This window comes from Leptosomus discolor, chromosome 20 (genome assembly GCF_034619465.1).
Source record: "Leptosomus discolor isolate bLepDis1 chromosome 20, bLepDis1.hap2, whole genome shotgun sequence".
NCBI lineage: Eukaryota > Metazoa > Chordata > Aves > Leptosomiformes > Leptosomidae > Leptosomus > Leptosomus discolor.
Window position 1 is genome coordinate 4,124,971 of NC_141410.1, and position 24,851 is coordinate 4,149,821.

General features: G+C 53.3%; 2 protein-coding genes across 2 annotated transcripts; both read right to left on the minus strand.

The window, feature by feature from the left end:
• Nucleotides 1–54: 54 nt before the first annotated feature.
• DDOST (dolichyl-diphosphooligosaccharide--protein glycosyltransferase non-catalytic subunit) lies at nt 55–5,359 on the minus strand. The gene is made up of 11 exons (XM_086476062.1): nt 5,221–5,359; nt 4,360–4,470; nt 4,007–4,093; nt 3,564–3,667; nt 2,610–2,704; nt 2,124–2,217; nt 1,536–1,684; nt 1,103–1,250; nt 828–948; nt 616–722; nt 55–532 (listed from the first exon to the last, which is right to left on the minus strand). The coding sequence occupies exons 1-11, from the start codon at nt 5,357–5,359 to the stop codon at nt 383–385; spliced, it is 1,305 nt and encodes a 434-aa protein (XP_086332188.1). The 3' UTR covers nt 55–382.
• Nucleotides 5,360–5,411: 52 nt separating this feature from the next.
• Nucleotides 5,412–24,851, minus strand: KIF17 (kinesin family member 17). Its single transcript, XM_086476331.1, has 16 exons — nt 24,612–24,851; nt 23,315–23,461; nt 22,821–22,922; nt 20,164–20,353; nt 15,166–15,618; nt 14,015–14,112; nt 12,672–12,819; nt 11,587–11,675; nt 11,295–11,458; nt 9,041–9,278; nt 7,891–8,149; nt 6,367–6,434; nt 6,125–6,245; nt 5,854–5,972; nt 5,703–5,794; nt 5,412–5,640 (listed from the first exon to the last, which is right to left on the minus strand). Exons 1-16 carry the CDS (start codon nt 24,840–24,842, stop codon nt 5,412–5,414), a joined length of 2,748 nt encoding a protein of 915 aa, XP_086332457.1. The 5' UTR covers nt 24,843–24,851.

Sequence of the window (24,851 nt, forward strand, 5' to 3'; positions counted from 1 at the left end):
CCAGGGACGCGGCTGAAAGCCCCGCGCGGTGAATTTACTTATTCCAACCCAGGGTGAGAGGAACGAGACTTTATTTGGGAAAGGGAGTTAATCTCGAATCGAAATCATTCCAACAGCGACGCGAGACAAACACGGCGAATTCATCGAGGAACACCACGAGGGGCGTCACGGTTCCATGTCTGCAGACACTTTGGTGACAATTTCCCCCCCAGATTTCATCTTCTTTCCTATTAATCCCCCCACGTGTAAAAATAAAAAGACCAAACACAAATCCACAGCGTCTCTGGCACCTACCGGTCCTCCCACGGTCACCAGCGAGGGTCCCGAGCGCGGCCCGTCCCTGCCTGGCACCGGGGAAAAGGCTCTTCCTCCCCCAGGGAGCTCAGTCGGATTTCTCCTTCTCCTTCATGTGCAGGAAGACGATGCTGAACATGAAGAGGCCAACCATCATGGAGAAGGCGCCGGCGTAGTACGGGTACGCCGAGGGGATGAAACGTTCGTACTGCGTGTGCTGGAGGGGACGGACGGACACCTGGGAGGGGAAGAGAGCGGCCCTGTGAATCCGGCAGCCCCGGCGCCGCTCCCCCTCCGTCGATGAATTCCCACCGCGCTTACCTGGGTGGAGGAGTAGAGGTGGGTATAACCCAGCCGGTTATAATCCACTTTAAACTGGAACACCCCGTAGACGTCCGGCAGCTTGAACCGCACGCTGTATTTGCCGCCTGAGAAAGCAGACGGTGGCGGCGTTGAGGCGACGGGAGAAGCCGCGGGAGCCGTCGTGGGGAAAACCCCCCCAAGGCGGGTCCGGGGCGGCGAGGGGAACCTACCGTTCCTCTTCAGGAAGGTCCGCACGAAGGGATCGATGCGGACGAACTCCAGCTGAATATCGTCTCCGTCGAAAGGGACCCACTTGCCGTCAGAGAGCTTTTCGATGACGATGCTGTACTCCTGCAACGACCCCACCACGCGTGACCCCAACGAGCGACGCCTGAAAATGATCCTCGACCCATTCCGAGGGCCAATTCTCCCAAGTTCTTTTTCCAAAGCAGCTCCCACGTCCCCCCGCCGGCCCGCAGCGCAGGCTCCCAGCGGGCAGCCTTACCACGAGATCGGTGACGGTGTAGGCATTGGGAGGCGCCAGTTCCCCCACGCGGTGGTGGGACACGGCGCCGACGCGCAGCACGCCCTCCTCCTTGAACACCCAGCGGGACAAGGCAACAGCCAGCTCGTAATTACCTGTCTGCGAGTACCTACGGACAAAGGAAGGTTGGGAAAGCGCGGCAACCACGATAAAAAACCCCCACACCACGTGCCAAAAACCAAACCGCTAGAAGGTGCGAAAGCAACAAAAAGCGAGCCGGGGTTAAAGGAGGGAATCGCTTCCCAGAGCGCTTTGTTCCACAAGGCCAAAGGAACGCGTCACCCCCGATTTCATTCACGCTTCCTCCTGTTCCTCACAACACGACTATTTGTTGCCTGTTTCCCAGGACTTTCTTCTTCAAAGAGCTCCCCAAATACTCCTCGGGTAACGTTACCTCTTGGAGCCGGGGGTAGCTTTCTGCACAGCGGAATTGAAGAAGGCGTCGCTAAAGAAATCCAAGGAGCCGCTGAAAACCACGCGGGCGTTGTTCCGGGCTTGGAGCCCCGCGATCAGAAGGGTGTTCTTCCCCACCGCGTGCGGGTACTGAAAAGGAAGGCGTTTAGAAAGGCGTTTAGCCAATTTAAGGGTGATTAAAGGAGAGTTAATCACCGGGGTGGAGCAGCCTGACTGCAGCTGGCACAGCCTGCCATTAAGGAGAAGCCAAGAGGCTCAGAAGAACCAGTGATGGGATTCACAGCATTTTGCTCCTGCCGTTTCCGAGCGGAATGAACCCAGGAGATGCGCTTTGCTCTAGGCTGGCCTTTCTTCCAAAGCTTCCCTCACGCTGGACGTTTGCCCACCAACAAAAAGCAAAGAGGAAGATCTCCAGGGCAGTGTCGGAAAGCAGACGACAGCCCGAGCCTTTCAAGAATCAACCAGGAGATTAAACACTCGAGGGTTTTTCCCCCCTGAGTTGCTGATATTTGAGGGACTTAATCGTAGAGGTGTAGCCCAAAAGAGGAGAAAAAGTAACGGGGCGTACCTGAGTAATAGGCTTGTCTGGGAAGAAGGAGTAGGAGGTTGAAGAGCCGGTCAGGATATCCAGCACCAGTGGGTTGTCGGGATCAGCCACCATCCTTGTGGGGAGAGGCACGGTGAGCAGCACCAAGACCCCCCCGGGACCCCCCCCACACCCAGAGGGACTCAGCCTACGTGAACCTCCCCCCGCTTGGGATGCGGCAAGGCAACCGCGGAGCTCGCGCACACCGAGGAACGAAACGTCTCCTCAAGATGCACAGCCCAGCCGCGCTCATTGACGTCAAGAAACATTCCTACGTCAACCACGACGCTGCTTCCGAGATTTTCTTTTAATGCTTACCTGAAACCGAGCGGGATCGCCCGCGGCCAGAGCCGCAGCCGGCTGCCCCTACGCTCGCCTCGCAGCGAGGCCGCTAGCCCTGCTCCGCCTCCCCCACACCAGCCGCCCCGCCTCGCCCCCCCTCCCTGCGCCGCACCGCGGGGCGCTTACCCGACTCCTCGGAACAGGATGGGGTTCAGCGCCGCTTTCCCCACGATGGTGGGGGCCTTCAGGAGGTTTTCCGCGTCTGCCACGATGAGCGTGTGCTGGGGGACACGAGAGAGGGGGGCGTGAGCGAGCGCGCGGCACGGGGAGGGGGGCTGGGGTTCGGCGGGGCCCAACGGCAAGCGACAGCTCCTCTCGTTGTTTGGAACTGGTTTTATGGGCAATTAAAACTGAGCAGCTGTTGGATGACTCTTACAATTCGATTAAAAAGAAAAAAAACTGTGGTTTTTGCTTAATTATGATCAAATTAAATTAATACTGATACATAAGGAAACGGAAACCACCTTTTGATAAAGACAGCGATACCCACGGTATTTTACTTCCCCGTACTTAGCAGCTTTCATCCTTAAACCACGACAACATCCGTGTACTGCTTCAACAGTTTAATTGAAATAAAAATTAGCACAATATACTTAGTTCAGGCCTTAACACAGGTTTTAATTTTAAAGTACTGGATAACGCTAGAGGGGGAAAAAAATGGTAGAAACGTGTACATTTCTGTACTCTGGGACTGAAAACCTCCCTTCCCACATCCAAAGCGTCGCACCCAGCGTCTGACACGCTTCACCCGCAGGCAAAATCCCCCCCAACCCCCTCGGAGCGGCTCGAAACCAGCACTAATCGTGGTGCGGCTGCCTCACCCCCAGCAGCAACTTGGAACTACTCCAGGCAGTGGAAAGATCAAACCCAGGAAATTCAGAAAGACGGATTTGAGGGCAAGACCCTGAACTTTGCAGCGTTACGTCATGCTGTCAAGCAGAACTATTTATGACTTTCTTGGGAGGAAGCTGAGAAAACGGAGACAGATGGAAGACAAAAGGGAAAACAAGGACAGAAGATTCCCCCCTGAACACTGAAGTTCTCACGAACAAACCCAAACGCGCCAACAAACCCGTTTACCTGGCCGGGGTCGGAGATATCGTAGTTGTGGTGGTCGATGACGGCCGTCCTTTCCTCATCAAACTCGATCCCGCACTCGCTGCCCAGCTCTCGCAGCGGGTCACCTGGAAGGACAACACGGATTCTCTGTCACGTGGCGGCGCCAGTCTCAGGGCTCCAAGTAAATTCAGCCCCGAGTCGCGCAGTCGGCACCCTACGAGCCAAACCCCGAGGAGCAACACGACCTCCCCCAGCTAAACGCCCGCTCAGAACGCGACCACGGCTGTTTATCACCCGTTTCCCTACAGCACAGACCTGGGGGATCACCGTGAGAAACTGTCTCCTCTCACCAGTTTTGCTGCAGGAACTCAGAGGAGGGTGAATAACCGCCCACCGCAGAGCACGAGCAGCTACAAGAAGCGGCTGGAACGCGCTCGTTTGCTCCGACGGGCGTTTGTACTCACCAATGTCGGAGCTGGCGGCGACGAGGACGCTGCCGCCGCCGTCGATGAAAGCGGTGATGGTCTCCACGTTGATGTTCCCACCAAAGTCTGAAAGCGCACGCCAGAAATTCAGGACTAGTTCTCAGGAATAACGCCACAGCAGAATTAAACCACGGCAAAACATCAAATCGTTTTTATTGCGGCTGAAAGAACCGCTGTTAAAGATCTGGAAGCAGTTTGCTACCGGGTACCAAGCACAAAGGATAACAACTAAAGTGCAAGATTTAATTAAAATTAACAAAACCGCTGGAAATCCCCTTCCAAAAATACCAACAAGTGCCAAGAGCACTCGAGTTTTCCCCGCCCGTATTCACCTTCTATGGATGGTGAGAAGATGATCAAGTTGTCATACAGAAATTCTCCGTATTTTATCAGGGACAGGCCCGCATCATCCGCCGTCCGGAAGGTGAGATCGAAGCCCCTGTCTGCAGCCACAAGAGAACTTTTGCATCTCACGAAACAGACACACACAGGAGCAAAGCAGCAGCAAGATCCTGAGTTTTATTTGCCCAATAAACAGTGGAGTTTGGGAAAAAGTGGCTTAGGGTCTTTCTGGGAGCACCACCGGGGTGTTCCTACATAAACCCAAGGGGCATCGACCCCCTGAAGAGCCCCTTTGTTATGAGGATACCCCATGGACACCCATCAAGCAGGGACTGATGCTGCAGGGGACCCTAAACACAGGCGTGACTGGGGAAACAACCCCAATCTCCTTCCACAGCCCGGGCAGGAGACCCAAACCCTCCCCTCACCCCCAGTGTCCTCCCTCAGCCTGCTCAGGAGACCCCAAACACGCCCTTCACCCCCACGGAACCCCCAGTCTCCTCCCTCAGGCCGGCCAGGGGACCCCAAATACCCGCCTCCCACCCAGGGAACGACAATCTCCTCCCTCAGGAGACCCAAAACACTTCCCTCACCCCCAGTCTCCTCCCTCAGCCTGCTCAGGAGACCCTCAAACACTCCCCTGAACCCAAGCGAACCCAAATCTCCTCCCTCAGCCTGGGCAGAGGACCCCCAAACACTCCCCTGACGCCAAGCGAACCCAAATCCTCTCCCACAGCCCGGTCAGGGGATCCCGAACACCCCCCTCACCCCCAGGGAACGCCAATCTCCTCCCTCAGCCCGGCCAGAGGACCCCAAAAACCCCCTCACCCCCCTCTCCTCCCGCGCCCTACCCGCCAGGCTGCGGAAGAAGAGCGAGTGCGTGTCCCGCAGGTTGCCGTTCTCCAGCAGCACCAGGGTGCGGGCCCCCCCCTCGGCCCCGGCCGCCGCTACCGCCAGGAGCCACCACAGCCGGAGCGCGGCGGCCGCCATCTTGCTCACCGGCGCCAAGCTGCCCCGGAAGCGGGCAGGCGCGGGCAACCAATCAGCGCCAGACGACGCGCCAATCACCGACAGACAGCTCCTCGCCGCCGGCCAATCGCCAAGGACGCCGCCGTGACGCCGCGCGCGGCCGCCGTAGGAGGAAGATGGCGGCGGCGGCGGCGGCGGGGCCCGGCTGGGCGGCGCGGGGGTCGGCCCCGCTCGCAGCCCGCTCCCACCCTCGGCCCCGCCGCCCTGAGCAGGAGGAGGCAGGTTCCTTCAAAGCGTGGGACCTCAAAATGGCGGTGTCAGACTGGTTTATTGCAGCGGGAAGGGGGGGAGGGGGGGGGGGTACAGGGCGCGAGAGAACATGGCGACAGCGAGCTCCCGCACCCCGAGGTACAGCGAGAGCGTTTTGGTGCGAAACCACACAGATTTGGCATCTTTCTGCGTTGCCGGACACCTCAGGAGTGGCGGAGTCAGAGGGGATGGGCGCCGGAGCCAGCTTTGCCCTTTTTGCGCTTGGTGGTGGTGGGGGGGGCCAAGGCGAGGGCCTGGAGGCGGAAGGGCCGGGGCTGGGGCATGGCGGAGGCCCCGCTCCGAGCCCCCTCCGGCCCCGGGGGAGCTGAAAGAGGAGAGGAAGGGACAGCGGTGGGCATCGGTCCTCGCAGGACGCCAAAAACAGGCCTCATCTTGCGAAAAATCCCTGTTGAGGGAGCTGAGCCATAGAAGAGGAAGATGAGGGTGGGCTCCCTGTGGGAAAAGAGGGGGGCTTACCTCTGTTCTGGGTGGGGTTGGAGTGGAGGATCTGGCTAGCTCGCCTGGGTCGGAAGTAGTTGCTGGCAATGGTCTCGCTGTCGCTCCTGTCCAGCACCAGCTTGTAGCGGTCTTCCTCAGGCTGGAAGCAGAAAACGCCGTCAGCAGCGCCGGACTCTGTGCCAGCCCGTGGGTTACGGCTTGGAACTAGTGGCAAAAATTACGTAGAATAGGATAGAAAAGGGAGCAGAAATGCAGCGTACCGTTAGCTCTGCACTCTGGGCTGGAGGGCTCGTCCGGGCAGGTTTGGGCAGTGGCAGGGCTGGAAGTGCTGTGAGGGTCATAGAGTCATTAGGTTGAAATAGCCCTCTGAGATCATCAAGTCCAACTGTTGACCCAACCCCACTGTGCCCACTAAACCATGTCCCAAAGTGCCACATCTACATGTTTTTTGAACACCTCCAGGGACGGTGACTCCACCACTTCCCTGGGCAGCCTGTTCCGACGTTTGACCACTCTCAGTGAAGAAATGTTTCCTTGTGTCCAATCTGAACCTTCCTGGTGCAATTTAAGGCTCTTTCCTCTTGTCCTATCCCTTGTTACTTGGGAGAAGAGACCAACCCCCACCTCACTCCAACCTCCTTTCAGGCAGCTGTAGAGAGCCATAAGGTCTCCCCTCAGCCTCCTCTTCTCCAGACTGAACACCCCCAGTTCCCTCAGCCTCTCCTCACCAGACCTGTTCTCCAGACCCTTCACCAGCTCCGTTGCCCTGCTCTGGACCCGCTCCAGCACCTCCATGTCTGTCTTGTCCTGAGGGGCCCAAAACTGCACCCGGCCTTCGAGGGGCGGCCTCACCAGAGCCGAGTCCAGGGGCACAGTCACCTCCCTGCTCCTGCTGGCCCCACCATGGCTGACACAGGCCAGGATGCCGTTGGCCTTCTCGGCCACCTGGGCACACCGCCGGCTCGTGTCCAGCCGGCTGCCGACCGGCACCCCCAGGCCCTTTCCCGCCGGGCAGTTTCCAGCCGCTCGTCCCCGGCCTGTGGCGCTGCGCGGGGTTGGTGTGACCCAGGGGCAGGACCCGGCCCTTGCCCTTGTTCAACCTCATGGCCTTGGCCTCGGCCCGTCGATCCAGCCTGGCCAGGTCCCCCTGCAGAGCCTTCCTGCCCTCCAGCAGAGCAACGCTCCCACCCGATTCTGTGTCACCTGCAGACTCGCTGAGGGAGCGCTCGCTGCCCTCGTCCAGGTCCTCGATAAAGGTGTCAAACAAGACCGGTCCCACCGCTGAGCCCTGGGGGACGCCCTGGGGGACACCCTTTGTGACCGGCCGCCAGCCGGACTGAGCTCGTTCCCCAGCCCTCTCTGGGCTCGGCCGTCCGGCCAGTTTGTAACCCAGCTCAGGGTGCAGCTGCCCGGGCCGTGAGCCGCCTGGTGTCCTGGGAGAGTGCTGGGGGAGACGGTGTCACAGGCTGCTAAAGGCGGGGTCGGTGACACCCACAGCCTTCCCCTCACCTACTGGGCGGGTCACCTGGTCACAGAAGGAGATCAGGTTAAGCTGGGCCGGTGTTAAAGGGTCGTCGTCTCTAGAACAATTACCGCTCTGCGCTCCCCGATCCCCAATGCCGCTCCAGTCACTGGGCTCACAGAGATTCCCGAAGGATCTGTACCTTCGTTTGAGATGATGTTGTTATTCAAATTTTCTAGGCAAACTTGCTGTATGCCGAGGATTTTCCAAGCAAGCGCAGCCCAAACGTGATCTGCCGAGCCTGGCAGCACGCTCCGCTTACCTGCGGGCAGGTGGGTTTTTTGAATGACAGGCTTTGGAATTTTCCAGCAGCCGGTTTCCTCATCCCAGGTGGATTCGCGCTTGATCTTCTCCAGATTGCTGTAGTTGCAGTCACGGCGGACGAGGGACTGCGCCTGATCCAGCAGCTGCTGGAAGAGCATCAGGTCTCGCTCCAGGCGGCGGATGGTGCCAAGGTAATCAATCTTTTCCAGCTCAAACTCCGACTGCAGATCTTTGATCTCGGTCTCGGCAGCCCGCAGCTGGGACATCAAAAAAAAAAAAAAGGAAAAAATCATTGGGATTATAGAGACCGGTGGTTACTGCGAGTACAGGAATTTGTCAGGCCGAGGATTGGAAAGATACACACAAAAGCTTCACTATTTGTGAAGATTTCTCATTTATAGTTAAGAATTAGGATGAGATTTGTGTGGAGAGATTATTCCACGTCTGTTTTAATGAAAGATTTCTCGTGTTTCTCCAAAGTGCCCAGTCTCTGAATGGACCTTAAGCCGAATGTTTGCTTGATCTCACTAGTGTGGGCTGTGTCCAGTGCTAACCAGCTCTTGGGAGTTTCTAATTTCAATGAAAAAGGTGCAATGTTTCTTTGATAACCTAAATAAAGCAAGTTCTTAACGTGCAGGTTTAGGACTACACACGCAGATTTTGGGGGAAAAAAAACCACCTGATTTTCAAGTGTGCCTAAAATCTAAGAGAGTTGGTTTTATACTGATTTTTTTTCCCCCCAGAAGACTTTCCACAGCGTAACCTCTCCCTGGAACCCAGGCGTGGTAGCAGAGCTGGAGGAAGCTGTGCAATAGATTGCGTAGGTCAGTAGAGGGAGTCGCATCCTCTCTCATCACCAGACAAACTCTTCGCCCAACAACGACACCGGCCCTTAAAACCGCGGGCTTTTGGGTTTCAACAACTTAATTCACCTCCCTGAGGGCCGCTGCATCTGGTCCTTCATAAAAATGCACCCAAACGAGCTTGTAGGTACTAACGCAGGCCCGTGTGTGAAATATTTCATGCAGCCAGAGTCATTCTCTAAACATACTGCCCTAAACCACCTCTTTAACCTAAAAAAAAGGGTACGCAGAGGAGGAAAGAGGTGCTCCTTAAATCTGCAGCAGGGGTAAGAGGGAGCTGCTCACCTTCTTCTGCATCTTCTCCAGAAGCTTGCTCTTGGCTCGAACCTCCTCCTGGATGGAGTCGTAGACGTTAAGCAGAACCCAGTCGCTGCTGTCCTCGTTCGATTGCTGCAGCGCGGCCACCAGCTGCATCCTCCGCTCGGCCGCGTATTTTTTCCGGCGTTTGTGCTTTTCTTTGAGGTCCTTGTTTTTAGCCTGTTCCCCTCCTACCACCTGTCGCTCCAGCATCTGCAGCCTGCAAAAGGCAAACGCTTCTCTTAGCTCAGCACCGCAAAGAACCATCTGCGTAGGCGTGGAGGATCCACGTCCTGACCTGAACGACGTTTGGGAAGACCCGGTACAGAAACAGCGATTTCTGACGAGATTTGCTGCCCTGAGTAATCCTGGCAAATTCTAGTTCTATTCACAGTTTCTGCCGTAGATACTCCTGCGGACCCAAGGCAAAACGCTTGTTATTCTGAGCACCTCTGTCAACAAGTGTGTCTAGAAATATCTATCTACGCTCACCAAATTCTTTTTAAAAACCCTGTTTTGTGGTATTTAAATTCTTATTAAAATACATCTTGAAGGTATTATTTCTATTCTTACTTCTTGTTTTGAAAGAATCTTAAGGCAAGCACACAAAGTGCCAAAACTACACCAACAAAATATTTTAAAATGGTGGATATGGGAGCTGTATGGCTGGAAGCCACAGTAACAGTTTCCTTTCTGGGGCAGCATCAGCCAGGGTTGATGACTTGGGCGACCTCAGCGCTGCTGCCCGAGTGCCGGCACAGGCCCACGTTTGAAATCAAGCTCGCCCCGTGTCTGCCCCCCAGGGCCCCGTACGCTCCCACACGGAAAGAAAGCCGCGCTCCAGAGCCGCTCTCTTTGTCTTCACGGGGCTCTGCAGCAGAGCAGATAGCTCAGGTTGGCCAGCGCTGGCTCAAATTGGAGACAATCCCACTGCTGGTAAAACCTCGGCTGATAACAGCCTCTTAATTATCTTCAAACCCATCCGAAAGAGCTCGCTCTCCGCCAGAGATGACCCGCTACTCTACGGTACTGCACTTGCCAAGCAGCCTTCGGCTTCGTTTGCTTAATGCGCGATTGAATCCTTGCTCTGCCGAGCGAGTGTCAGAGAACTCGCAGCTGTCCTGATGTGTAAAGCTCTTAACAGGGGGCTTTGAAAATCCCCATGCCTGCGGAACCAAACCCTCCCGCCTGATCTGCGGAGAACTTTGATTTTCACAGTGTAATTAGAAGAGCGTTTTTCCCTTGTTTGTCACAAAAGGGAACGCCGCAATCAGCCTATTAAGATTTGATATATAGTCAAAACGAATGGTTTCTGTGGAGACCTCTCCAGTGATGGAGAGAATTGCCCCCAAATTACAGACACTGCTATTCTTGATTTCTTAATAGCTCCTTTTTCAGCTGGGAGAGGTCCAACAGAGCGAGCACACGCCACAGCAGCTCACAGTAAAGCTGAAAGACTGGTTAAAAACCCACAGAACTTTGCAGAATTAAACTCCATCATCCACAAGGCATTTCTAATTTAAATATAATTCCACGCAACAGAGTAAAGGAGAAAAATCAGCAGAATTTCCTCAAAGTGTGTATTTCTGAAACAGCCCAGTGCTCCAGGAGCGGGGTCTAATGCTGCCCCTAAAACGTGACCATTGGGGAATTTTGACGGCAGTTCTGGCTGACGTTTTGCAAACATCGTCAAATGTGTGAGTTAGAGGCAAAAGTGACCTCAGTGACAAAGGAGGGTCGCGGAGGATGCGCTCTCCTCCATCCCCAGGCACAGCAAGCAGCAGGAAGGCCTGCTACCTTACCTGAGGGCTCTAAGTGCCCTTCAAGAACCATTTTGCAGAGGAAAAGGAGGCCGCCTCCAAAACCTGTTTGGGCCCTTAAGCTCTGTCAACGACCGCGAGACTCAACTCCATAAACACCTCACAAATTACACCTGCAAAAAGCCAGAGAAGGAAGGGACTTCCCTGCCTGCAGATCTGGGATTTGTTATCAGGGAAGCACGCTTTTCTTGCAGCCACATCTGCTGACGCAGACATCTTTGGATTTTTCTCTCATAATTCTGGCACTTGGCATCATCGAACGCCGCAGCTAAGAGCTATTTATCCAGAAAAAGTTAATTTTGGGGTAAAGAACACGCATCTGCCTGGGTTTTTTTTTTGCGCTGAACGAACAGCTGAAGCTCGACAGTTGTAATATCGTGGAAGAACAGGGTTGCTTCTTGCCTGCGTGCGTTGTAAGCAATGCCCAGGAGGCAGTCAGCAGGAGCAGCGTAGTCACTGACCTGGCGAGGACCTGCTGCTGCTCTGCAGGCAATGAAACCCCCTGGGCAGTGACAGCCACCTCTGCTCCAGCGCTCCCGCCGTGCACACCGCCGGCGTCCTGGACAGTCCAAGGTCCTGCTGGGTCCTGAGGACGAGAGGAAACCAAAGGCCGCAGCTCTGAAAAGTCGCAATGTGAGTACCGGGGTAGGTGAAGCACGGCGCTACCTGCTCAGGTGCATTCAGCCCTGGGGGGAGAAGTAGCCTGGAGGGTACCTGGGCTGACGTTGGTCCTTCATCTGCTGCAGCAACAGAGTCTTCAGGCAGAGGTGTCTGGCCAGGAGTAGTTTCAGTCCTCATGGCAGCTGAAGAGCAAAAGGGGAAAACCCCACAATGTCAGCAACGAGCTCTGCAAAACTGGAGCACAAATCTGTGAAAACATCACACAAAGTCTTCACCAACAGCTAAGAACTATGTGTCTGGAAGGAAAAGGCCTGTTACTGATGCTGGTCAGTAAAAGCCATCAAAGACCCAGAGGGTGTATCAGCTAAGGAATGCAGATTTTACTGGCCTGGGTTCACACAAATAATGTATCTCCGAGGCCAGGGGCTTCATGAGGGGAAAGAAAAAGAACCTCTCATCTTAGAAAGCGATAGCGTCAAAAGTGAAAAATACAGGTTCAAGAATTAATATTGGGCAATAAATGCTGTACAAGCACGTCGCAAAACATGCGCTGGGGTGCTGCGGAACTATAAATGAGAAGCGGTGAGGAAGAGGAGAGCTGGCAACCACTTAGAGGTGTGCGAGAGGAATATCCACCCTCCAGCAAAGCGATGGTGGTGATAATCCACCGGGAGACCAAGGGCTGAGTCGCATTTGCATGCGATGGAAGAGACTGCCGCAGCCACCCTCGGCTGGGGCGCGCGAGCTGCGCAAAGCCAACGGGATCAAGACAGAGCAGCGCCTGCCGAGACCCGTCCTCTCTGCAGCTCCAACCTCTGCTGGAGAGAAATGCTGCCTTAAGGCAGAAGAAACTCACAAAATAGCATTTCATCGCCTCAAGGCTTACAGGGGGGGGCCAGGCTGGTCCTGACAGGGAAAAGGGATCAGGGAAATAGGGAAGAGGACAAAGCTGGGACAGACAGTCTCATGAGTAGCCCAGGAGAGCCAGAGGTACCACTCCTGCTGTCAATAAGGGAAGGTTGAGAGCAGGGACTGCTGTTGCCGCCAGGCAGCACTTGCTGCAGTAGCAGCAGCTGCCACAACTCTGACTCTGCAGAAACAGTCTGTGTCTGCTCGGGCCGAAAGCATCAGGGAACGCTCAGCCTGCGCTGCGCACCCTCCATCTGCCTCGTCCACACCTGCTTCCTTCCTGAGGTTCTCCTCGAGAGCAGACAGCTTGAGATCGTAGTGACTCCTCAGGCTACTGATGTCCTCTTCGAGGCGGGCACGGGACGCCTGCTCCGCTTCGTAGCTGGCCTTTAGCTGGGCCAGCCTCTCTTCGTACTCCTGAAAGGCACAGCAGGCAGCCTGTCGCTACGGCCCTGCTCCTGACTGTACACAAGGTCACATCTAGGTCCACTCTAGGTCACGTCTTATGGCCCCCCCAATAAAACTTCACCATCCTGTATTCCCTGACATTCCCTGTGATGGAAGCCGACGCACTATTGATGGAAGGTGACTAGTTAGTGCTAGAAACCGTTATCTTGGGCAGATGTGATGCCCTGGAAGGAGCTTTGTAAAGAGCAAGGAGAGAGTTTTACTTCCTTCTGGCCCCCAACCCCTCGTTCTTCCTCCTGGCTCCATATCCCCTCTTTATCTTCCTCCTTGTGCTGTTCTAACATCTTTGGCTATTGCTTTCCTCCTCCTTCTTCTCCTTCCTCTGACAGAAGGAATCTAATAGTTACTTCTAAAATTCTTCTTGGGAATCCATTCCAATTCATCTCCAGAGATGATGGGAACAATGCTGGGAGAAAGTGGCATTGGAAATAAGGTCTCCACCAACACACGTTCTGTCCATGGGAGAAGCCCAAGGACAAAAAATAGGAAGAAGTGTTCTGAAAGGGCTGAACCACACAGCCCTACACCATATTTATAACAATTATTATAAAAACCCAGAAGCCTTAGTGAAGGACACTATGGGATACCCCCTTGTGGTGGTTTGGTCCTGGCCAGATGCCAGGTACCCACCAAAGCCACTCTATCTCTCACCCCCTCAGCTGGACAGGGGAGAGAAAATATAACAACAGGCATGTGTGTCAGATAAAGACAGTTTAATGAAGCAAATAGCTGTGTGTGGAAGCAAAAGCAAACCAAAAGATCTTATTCTCTCCTTCCCATCAGCAGGAGATGTCCAGCCACTTCCTGGGAAGTAGGGCTCTGGTACGCGTAGCGGTTGCTCTGGACGACAAACGCGAAATGAATGCCCCCCCCTTCTTCCTGTTTTCCCCAGCTTATATTGCTGAGCAGACGTCCTGTGGGATGGAATATCCCTTTGGACAGTCTGGGTCAGCTGTCCTGGCTATATCCCCTCCCAAGTTTTTACCCACCCCCAGCCTGCTGGGGAAATGTTGGGGAAGCAGCCTTGGTGCTGTGTGAGCCCGGCTCAGCAGTAGCCAAAACACTGGTGTGTTATCCAGCTACCACTGCACAGCACGGTGAGGGCTGCAGCTCAGGCAGACCCGTTACACCCCTCCTGACTTACTTCTCTGATCAGCTGCTTCTCTGCTTCAAGATCTAACTGGGGTTTGAGGAGGGGAGCTGGCTTGGCTGCCAGGTGAGCGGTCTCGGCAGGTAGAAGCCCTACAAAGCAAAGCAGAAATAAAAATCGCTCACAGTTACTGGGTGGGATTGTCTGTAGAATGCCTGGAAACTGAACAAAGAGCCTGGCCGCCAGCAAAGAACGTCGCAATCCACGCGCTTCCTTAACCTGCGCCCGTGCGCCAGCCTCTGCGCTGCCGAAACGCCCACTGGCCTGGGACTCCATCGGTGTGGGGAGAGAAGGAGTCAGCGCTGAGCAGAGGGGGAGAGGTTTAAGCTTCAGGTATATGAAAGTGAATATAAACCTCATCTCTTTCACGGGGTAACAGGAGACCCAGGGCTGTGCTAACAGATGTGGAAGATAAAAGACACTGGGGATGAGATGAAAGTTGCAAGGAAATCACCTTCTTTCTTCACGGCTGTTTCTGAAAGGTGGCAGAAAGAGGGAAAAAATAAATCTTACAGCCTTAGTCCTCTGCTGAAAGTTGCCCTGTTTTAGGGGATAATTCTCGAAAGGTGATCAGCTCCCTAAAGGCTGCTCTTACCCGTTTGTTCCCACATTTGCTATTCCTGCTTCACAGCAAAAAGCCAGCCTGCTGAGGCTGGGCTGAATCCTCAGAGAGGACAGCGCTGCTCACCGTAACCAGTGCCACCAGCAGGGCAAAACTTTCCTTGGGGCATCAAAAATTCACAGCGCAGAGCACGGCCTGCTGACTTTGAAAACATATATACAGATGTATTTGATAAAGAATTTTACATTATTCTTTCTGTCGCAGCTCGTTTTTTTCTCTGCCAGCCAAAACCTCTCTTCTGTGACTGACCAAATTCTAGCCAGAATGACCAAGGAGAGCTGAGGACTTTAATCACATCAGCATTTGTCATTATTGAAAATACTGGATAATTGAGATCATCTTTACCAGTGGAATAAGGGCAATTTGGCAATGGTGAAGGAAAAGCCCATTACCAGAACGGAGAACTCTTCCTCCAGCAGGGAAGGGAAAGGTTGAGGTGAAATCCAGCGAGCATTTTGTGTGCAAAAGCCTCTTTTTTCTGCCAAAGATAAAACACCTCTGCAGCCACTAAGGGCACTCCTACCTGACAAGTTATTTGCACCCATCTGTTCAGCTAGAATGGCCTTCAGCTTCTTAATCTCCTCCTGATACTCCCTCAGCAGAGCATCCTTGGGGTCCTCATTGATACAGGGCTTGTTCTTGATGTTTTTCGCTCGATTAGCATAGCGCAAAGTACTGAGGCTTTCGTCATAGTTGTTATCAGCCGGAGATAAGCACGCTACCATCAGGGTCTTGGTATTCCCTCCGAGGGAGTCTTGCAGCAGCCTGGTCAGCTTGGAGTCTCGGTAGGGGATGTGCTTACACCTGTCGTCAACCAGGGCCGAGATGACGTTGCCCAGAGCCGAGAGGGAGAGGTTGATTTTGGTGGCCTCTTTGAGCCGCTCCCCTGTGGCTCCAGTTTTTGACTGTCTCTCGCTTCCCGCCAGATCCACTAAATTGAGTTTTGCGGCCCTAAGGTGCTCCTGCCCTCGCTCATCTGCAAGAAAACAATCCCGGGTTAGGCTCTCCTTAAGAGGAAGCATCTCAAGAGTCAAGAACCAGGACTCTCTTGGCATTACATTCCAGTTCAAGCCCTGTTCTTTGTCTACATTTGGGCCCCGACTCCCTTAAGTACATGAATATCTGCTTAATCTTAGAACTGCAGGTTTTAGTGCTTTCCTGGACGAGATCCTGCACAGTAAGAATTCATACCCGTTCTTACTCTCCCAGTAAGCTCTGAACACACGCACCCTCCACAATATTTCCACAGTGTTTAGAACTTCACGCAAAGCCCTCTGTAAGTACCAAGGTCAGACCATGAGTTTATACAACTTTTTTCCTCCTCAGATTGTTTCATGAAGTTAATGTCTGAAAATTGGAGAAAGAAGGGAGGAAGCATGAAATGAGGAGTCAACGGGCAGCAAGTGGAGCAGGGCTAGTTGGAGAGCACAGGCGAAAGATCACACTCCCTGAACCCCTGCGTGATGTGGGCAGAGAGGCGGGAAGGTTACCGCTACAGACTGCCGTGGAGTAGACATTACGTTGGGAAACAGTTTTTCCATGAACTCCCAAACTACAGATTTTCTCAAGACTGACTCCAACCCACCCTAATCAATGGACGTATTCAAGAAGTTTCTTGCTGTGCTTCAAAAGAAAAAGCACATCCCATCAGATACCATCAAGGTCCACCATCTGGCTCCAATGTTCAGGAAGCCCAGCAGATCGCCCCTCCCGCCCAGAGCGCTGTAAAACTGCGCCGTGACTCAGCACGCAGGCTTGCTTGGCGGCATCTGTTCCTCCTCAACTCCTGACATTCTCAGTGAGAAAGTAACATGAAGGAACACAGGCGAGAACAGGAAAACTGCAAGAAACCCAGACTGCGCTCAGCCCGAACCACCTGGATGAGGAGAGGGATCTCGGCAAGCGAGGAGTCGGACGCGGTGAGCTGGTGCCATTCCCATTGTAATGCTTTAAGGCATGAGAAGATGTGAGCTGAAGTTCCCAGCTGGCTCCCCGGCTACCTGGGCACACCCCTCACACGTATAGGGTCTGCTTCCTGACCTGCATTTTGAGGATGGATTAACATGAAGACACAAATCCCCTGTGACTAAGGGCAATTCAGTCGCTTTAGGAACCTCTCGGTTTCACTGGCTGCTCAACTTCCCCAGCCTTACGCAGAGCAAAGAGCGGGACACACATTCCCAAACCACAGGCAACTGTCCTGAGCACTGGACCACACTCTTGGATGTTGTGGTGGGTTGACCCTGGCCAAAATGCCAGGTGCCCACCAAAGCCACTCTGTCACTCCCTCTCCTTAACTGGACAGGGGAGAGGAAAAAAAATAACAACAGGCTTGTGGGGTTGAGATCAGGACAGGGAGATCACTCAGCATTTACCGTCACGGGCAAAGCAGACTCGATTAAAGAAAAAATGTAATTTATTGCCAATTAACTCAGAGAGGAGTAATGAGAAATAAAACCAAATCTTAAAACACCTTCCCCCCACCCCTCCCTCCTTTCCCGGGCTTAACTTTGATCATGATTTTTCTCCCTCCTCCGCCGCAGCGGCACAGGGGGGAAAGCAGGGAATGGGGGTTGGGGTCAGTTCATCACCCTGTTGTTTTCTGCCGCTCCTTCCTCCTCAGGGGGAGGACTCCTCACACGTTTCCCCTGCTCCAATGTGGGGTCCCCCTCACGGGAGAAAGTCCTCCATGACTTCTCCAGCGTGAGTCTTCCCACGGGTTCAGTTCTTCATGAACTGCTCCAGCGTGGGTCTCCTCCATGGGGTGCCGTCCTTCAGGAACCGACTGCTCCAGCGTGAGCCCCCTCACGGGGTCACCAGCAGCAAACCTGCTCCAGCGGGGGCTTCTCTCTCCCCACGGGCCACAGGTCCTGCCAGGAGCCTGCTCCGGTGCAGGCTTCCCACGGGGTCACAGCTTCCTTCAGGCATCCACCTACTCCGGCGTGGGGGCCCTCCACGGGGTGCAGGCAGTCATCTGCTCCACCGCCCACGGGCTGCAGGGGCACAGCCTGCCTCACCGTGGTCTTCGCCACAGGCCGCAGGGGAATCGCTGCTCCGGCGCCTGGAGCATCTCCTCCCCCTCCTTCTGCCCTGACCTGGGTGTCTGCAGGAGGTTTCTCTCACACATTCTCACTCCTCTCACTCGCAGCAATTCCTGCTGCGCAACAAATTTTTCACTCTCTTAAATACGTTATCACAGAGGCGAAAAACGCTGTCGCTGATGGGCTCGGCCTTGGCCAGCGGCGGGTCCCTCTTAAAGCTGGCTGGCATTGGGTGTATCTGACACAGGGAAACTTCTAGCAACTTCATACAGAAGCCACCCCTGTAACCCCCCCAGCTACCAAAACCTTGCCACGCAGACCCGTTACAGATGTCCATGTCCCAGTCATCCCTCACGATTACAACCCAAGTTTAAGGGAAGAGCGCTCCAAGCAAAAAGAACACGGAGGTTTTAACAGTCGGCCCCTTTCCAGACGGACTTCTACAAAACCTAGCCTTCGACTCAGCCAGAGTTAAGCTTTACGGCTGTGGACAACACCTAAACACGAGCAATGAATAATATGATGCACAGGGGAAAGTGGAAAGTTCACAGGTAACCAAAAAAACCTAAAAATCTATCGCCACAGGATATTTCCCCAGTCACAGCAACAGATTGTTAACTGGAACCTAACGTTTGCTGCAGAGCAAACCTGTTGTTTCACTCCAGATCTTTCTGGCATGTCGAGGCATGGGAGAATTGGGGAAAAAACAGATGGGGCTTAAACAGAGCACCCTCTCACTGTCTTTTCTGAGAGCTGGAGTGAGCAGACAGTCACAAAAAGCAGGTTTTCTAACCCTTTCCCTCCTCCCCCCAGGGTATGTAAACACTGCCAGGCAATTAAAAAGTTGTTTTGGTTCCTGCCAGCGCTGTTACCCACAGAGGCTGTTTGGAGGAGCTCAGCAGTTTCATCTCCACGGTGTAACAAGGTCCCAGCCTCCTGCTAAAACGCCTGCAGCAGCCCCGAAGTCTGCCCGCCTAATTCCCGCACAGCCCATCGGCCAGCGCTGGCAGCGTAAGCACTGGCCAACTTCCTCATGAACTGATCGATCCCTAAGCGCAACGTAACGGAATAAAACATCTGCTGCTCTAAATAGGGTAAAAATACTGATGGTAACTTGCAGATTTCATACATCTGCAGCCAGACAGCCCGGTATTTGCACTAATCCTGCTCCTGAATCTAAACTGCTGGTTTAAAGAGTCACCTTAGTCCATATAAAGACAAAGAGATCCTTGAAAATACCAACTGCCTGTAAATTATAACTTACTGCAGGCTCAGCTAGAAACTAAGTTGGAACTTCTCCACGCATCTCTTCATGAAGCCTAAAGATGATGACATAAATACCAACTTCATTAACTATTTCAACTACTAATTACCCTAGTAGAACCGTACAGTTACAGTTGCCAGAACCCTCAACTCTCTCCTCAAATATTCCAGCTGCCTCCCATTTAACTGCCAAAACTGCAGGTTTCCCCACCTGCCATCCTATCCTGTGTAACAAGTTTTCAAAGCTTTAAATCAGAGAAATTGTTGCAGGCTGGATTAAGAGCCCTGCACCCATCTGGAAGACAAGAGAGGACTGTAAATACTTCTTTTTCCTTGTTAGCATTAAAGTTGGGATTTTATGGACTCGCATAGCGCAAGGATTAGCATCCACCGGCTATGCTCATTGAGAAATTCCCCAAATCTCCCCTAGGCCTTTTTGGATCGAGGAAAAGGAGGTACTGTCACCCACATCTGGAACCACAAGTTAGGAAGGCGCTGTGTCACTTTCCCCGTGCCTGAAACAGCTGAAGCAAATGAAGTCAAGCTGTTCACAGCCTCAGCCGGGGTCAAGGACGAGACTAATTCCTTTCTTAGTCCCAGAACAAACCCTCTCGAGGTCAGTGTTCAGACCCGGCGAGGCAGCTTTATCAGCTAAAGAAACGCCAGTGGAAATGAGACGCTTGAGAAAGGAAAATTAGTCATTAAAATATTATTAAGGGATTCTTTTATTCCATCTTAAAACCCAGCTTAGCTGTTTGCTTAAAAGGTGTGCCCTGTGATTAAGCTCCATGAAGGAATTGTTGGCTGAAGTGATCTGACTCGCCTTGTAAAGGGGGTCAGATCAGAGAGGTACCGACAGAAATTTCTCCAGGCTGCGCAAGGCGTGAACTCCAAGCCACTGTGCGGGCTGTGAGATTCAGCTCCCTTTGCTGGAAATAAAGGGTTTAGAAGATAAAGAAATGGAAGGAGAATTAAATATGTTCCCAGTCTGGGTGTAAAACATTTCTCTCCCAAGGGGGAATCAAGGGAAAAAAAAAAAGACTTTGAACACTCAGCCATTTCACACTGCAGAGAACGTCCATGTCGGGGCACAATTCTGATTTCTACTGGACCTAAAATCAGTTAGGATTACGTTTAGCTGTGGGGTGACTGGTCAGGCCGCACAGATTCTGGGCTCTGCTGGGCCCAGGCCTAAGGCAGGACATCCAGCTACCTACCCACGGTGTAGATTTCCATATTGGCAGTGAAGATGGAGTGGGAGCGGGAAGAGTCCTTATTCATGAGGGTGTAACCCACGGCTCGGTTTCTCCAGCCTGCCTCCATGATCCGCTCGCACTGGCCCACGCTGTGCACGGTGTGCAGAGAGAGCCCCTTCACGTACAGCCCTTTCTCCGGGTGCTCCTTCAGCTGCAAACGGGGACAAACGCAAGGCGGGTTAGAAGAAGGCGCACCGAGGCTGCGGGAAGACGTGCTGGAAACTGTCGGGAAGCTCGGGGGCTGTGTGAGCTTTGCACGTGGAGAAATTAAACTGCAGTACGGCTAAAAAAGATCTCTGGCTGCCACCAAAAAGCCAGAAGGAGGAATAAAACCACACAAAAAAAGAGGGAGCCACCTTCGTGGCTCTGCAGGCCAAAAGAATTCAAGTTAAAAGTTTGCTGATTGATTCAGACATCTCCCAGGCCACAAGAAACCTGCGCTGAGCCGCCTTCTACCTCTCCTATTATTAAGCTGCATATTTTAAAAAAAGCACTGGAAAGTTTTTCACCTATTATGGCAAAGGCTCCAATATCTCTTCAGTCATAGGGAGCTTTTTAAAAATCAAAGCACAGATTCAATAGTCACCGATATCGTTACCGGTGCTTTGCTGAGCCCCTCCGCTCTGAGAGGGCGTCTTGATCTCCCTGACACAATTCCCAAAGTCACACCCATCACGCGCAGGCGGACTAGAATAATTTTTCTCCGGATTAGTTCATTTTTAAGATGCTCTAAAATCCTATTCAGGCACCTGGGTAGAGACAGAGCGTTAAATACCTAACAGCATCTTTCCAGCAATTATCAATTAGGCAGAAGAAGAAATTTTCATCCAGCATGCTAATGAACGATTGAAACGTTCAAAATCTTGATCAAACCTACATAAAAAAACCACAAAACAGTCGAGAGATCCCTGCACTCCTACACCAGCCTGCTCCACACAGGGAATTTTAAACGAGCTGAATTCATTTTCAACAGCTACGGTACGCCCCGCATCTGCTGAGTTCACAACCAAAACTATCTTTATCGTGTCAGCGGGGATATCAAGATATGGTTGTCATGACTCGGTGTCACGGAGCGACAGATACCGCGTTTGGCGGTGTGACTTCCAGAGAAGAGCCTTAGCTATTTTGGTGACACACGCGCCACGAGAAGCAACGCGAAACAGAGTGTTTGCTGTTAAAAATCCGCCCCGGATGGAGCGAGGCAGGATTTTAGCCTTGTCCTAAAGCCGTGACTGCCCAGGGTGAATCCAGTTACAGAATCACGGCCAGACTGTGACTTTTGCCTGTGCTACAGGAGAGCCCCGGGGCTGGCCCGGCTGTACTGGAGGGTGCTGCAGAGTCCTGAGGAACCCCCAGCCAAGGACACGGCTGTTTAAGGGGGGCATTTTCCTTGCAGAGCTCTGTAAAATCTGCTCTTTGGAGGGTTTCACGCCATGTGGGCTTTGGTGTCACCAAAGGCGCTGACGTCGAAAGGCAAAGGGATGAACAGAAATGGGATTTCGGAGGAGAACTGGGGGACGCAGGAGCAAGCAGTGGCTCCGCCCGGGCTTTGGGTGGCCTCCGCAGGACGTGACTCCCTTTATCTCTCGGCGGAGGCATCAACAGGCAGCGGCTGTCCCCGGTGTGATGGTGTTACCCTGGCAACTGCTGTGCCCAGCTCCTGCCATCCCAGTGCCAACCGCGGTCGTCGTGGAAACCGGCGACACCGACGATGTGGAACAAAGGATGGGAAACTGCAGCGAGCGCCTGCCGACGCAGCCAGCCCCCTCCTCCCACCCGCCCTTCCCCACGCCCGCAGGTGAAGCACGCTTGGATGGCGGAGCAGAGAGGGGTTTGCCTCCCTGAAAGCCAGGAGCCTGTTAAAAAAATCAATCCGCCCCGTGTTGGGGCTGTCACCACCCCGGCGCGGCTGTGCGGCAGATGGTGCTGGTGCCTCGGTGTTCTGCACCAGGGCAGTAAATCAGGACAGGAGATTCGCAGCCCCCTCCGGGAACACGTGCGAAAAAAACTAAAAAAAAAAAAAAAAAAAAAAAAAGATTTGCAAAGCCACCAAGAGGCAAATTTTGTAAAAATCAGCCCCTCGAGGAGCACTGCAGGGCAGTTTACCCTCCTGCGTCCCTGGCAACGGCCCGCCTTCCCCCTGCGTTCCCACGGGGAGTAATATCTGCTGCGTCCCCTCCAAAAAGGATCAGCCTTTTTTGTTTTAGACGGATAACGAGATCATCCACGGCTACGCTGCATCAGATTAAACATTTATCAGGCACAGAATCCTCCTGCTTTAGAGACGGCCATGAGATGAAGAGGATTAGGAGGAAGTTGCCCCATGAGCACTTTATTCCATCCTTGCCCAGCAAGGATTTTCACGCAGCTTCTGCTACGTTACTGGCCGCTGTCAAGCGGGACACGTCTCTGACTGGATCCTGTTCCTTCTGCCACTAAACTTTCACTAAAGTCCCTCAGAGTCTCCTCTTGGCTCCCACATTGAGCATTATAACTTCATCTTCTGGCCTTCGGCTTCTGACAGAGCGCATCGTTGCACTTCTGCGAGACATTCATGATAACGCTTATCTGAGCAAATTAAAGCATTTCCTAATTAAGACACATGGACTCTGCCTCACCTCCAACTTCTGCTTCGTATCAGCTCCTAGAAGGTCTCGTATGTCTTCATTGTAAATCTCCAGGTAGGAAGCTCTCACCAAGAACTTGGCATTTTCAGCACACTGCACAAAACAGGAATGATTTTCGGGTAAGGTTCTCGAAGTGAAGGCAGCCCACGCGGCTCCTCAGTGCCAGCTGGGTGCCTGCCTCCCTTCCTCAACCCCCTCCTGGCATTTCGTTCCCAGGTGTAACCACTCCACACCCGCTATAGGGACTTTCGGTCCTTAAACACCTCGAGTGCGAGGCCCTGAAGCCAGCAGAGACGAGGGTGCAGCTCATCTGACTACAGAGGGGCCTCGGCTTTGGGGTGAGAGGCAGCGTCCCCAAAAGCCTGTCCCCGTTCTTGGCCCCGAGCGCGAGCGGCTCTCGCTCCGTGGGGCAGGACACAAACCCCATCGTTCTCGCTCTCACACCAGCTCACGACGGGATCCCTTTCGCATCGTTACGCACCCACCTGTACGCTCTCAAAAATGTGTTCCAGCGCCCTGGGTATGACGCCTTTCTGCGTAGAAGGATCCACCACTCCCTGCATGGTGAAGGATTTCCCACTGCCAGTCTGGCCGTAGGCAAATATGGTGCCGTTGTAGCCTTCGGTGACACCCTGGAGGTGGGTGGAGGAAAACCAAATGAAACAGCCACGATCTTCACCCTTACACTGCCCAGGATTGAACCCCACCTCACAAAAGGAAGAGCTGGAAGTAAACGTCAAACAACTGCTTGATCTTCACTTGCCATCAGAGTACAATAATTAAAAAAGGCATTCTGCTAGCATGTAAATTGATAGCCTTTCCTCTCAAAAATGGAAAACTGGAAGAAATGCAGCTGTTGAAAAGGGGAAGGGCAGTTGACATTGCTTAGAAGGCAAAAATATTTTTTATGATAGGGTGGAAAAATCTTATGAAACGCAGGGAGGCAACTGGAGTGCTAGTTGATGGTAGGGTGGGAAAGGGACGGTCTCTAGGTTAGAATGACTTTCTGTTGGAAAGCTGGCTGAAAGCAGGCCTCAATTTCACTTGTTCCTGTTTCAAGAGACGCATGGTAGTGACAGAAGATATTTGGATTTCTTAAGGTTTAAATAAAGGAAAAATAAATAATCCATGAATCTAATAACCTACTGTTTCAGACCTTGGTTGTTCTGCCAATCAGGAGCTTCCATCTTAAAACTATCACTGGCTGTTTTATCCCTGTTTCTTCTAACAAAATTTGGGGGTTTTTTGCTGAACTGGTTCCTTTCTCACACTAGCTGTTCACATGCTCAAGTGTTAACAGGCAACAAACATATTCCCTCTCATTTTGCTAGCCTAAAACAGGCTGAGGTTCCCCGTCTTCTCTAAGGTTTCTCACTTGACAGTAAAACCGTCTCTTAAAATCATCAGGAGCGTTCTTTGTCTCCCTTCTCCTCACATCACTTTCCAGCGCAGTTTCTGTCCAGCTGCCATCTCTAGGGCCTGCTCAGGGAGGTTCATCTTTCATATAAACATCCGCCTAAACCAATTAAATGTAACTCTATCCTCAGCGCCCCGCTGGCTGATGAAAGAGGGAGTTTTCCTCCCCATTTCCCAGCCCGCCACCGGGACGCTGCTTTGCCCTCCGCACCCCGGGGTTGCAGCTAAGCCTCCTGAAGCAGCAGGCAGGGCTGTTTCTGTCCATAAATGAGTTCCGCTGAGGGATCACTCACCCACGTAAAACTCCCCAGCCCACGTCCCGACCTACGTGTTGCCTGCGGCCGGCTTGCTTCGGGCACCACTCACCTCCACGAGCGGGTAGGCGACCTCGTTGTAGATCTGCTCCGTGTGGTGCTCCTGGCAGTACGCCCCGTCGAAGGCGAACTGCTTCGGGGGCTCGCCGGCGGCGGCGGGGTTTTGGAGGCAGCACCGACCCCGCGAGCTCTCCACGCTGACGACCGCCTGGCAGCCCAGAGCCTCCTCGCGCGCGTTCATGGGCCGGCAGCGCACGACCACCTTCACCGCCTCCCAGGCCATTTTTCCAAG

Coding starts and splice junctions, on each gene's coding strand:
- DDOST (XM_086476062.1), bottom strand. CDS start 5,359: ATGGCGGCCGCCGCGCTCCGGCTGTGGTGGCTCCTGGCGGTAGCGGCG. Junction 3,668..4,006: donor CGCCGCCAGCTCCGACATTG/GTGAGTACAAAC, acceptor TTGTCCTTCCAG/GTGACCCGCTGCGAGAGCTG. Junction 2,218..2,609: donor ATCCTGTTCCGAGGAGTCGG/GTAAGCGCCCCG, acceptor TCTCCCCACAAG/GATGGTGGCTGATCCCGACA.
- KIF17 (XM_086476331.1), bottom strand. CDS start 24,842: ATGGCCTGGGAGGCGGTGAAGGTGGTCGTGCGCTGCCGGCCCATGAAC. Junction 20,354..22,820: donor ATACGAAGCAGAAGTTGGAG/GTGAGGCAGAGT, acceptor CCCCGTTTGCAG/CTGAAGGAGCACCCGGAGAA. Junction 14,113..15,165: donor GGGTGCAAATAACTTGTCAG/GTAGGAGTGCCC, acceptor TTTGCTTTGTAG/GGCTTCTACCTGCCGAGACC.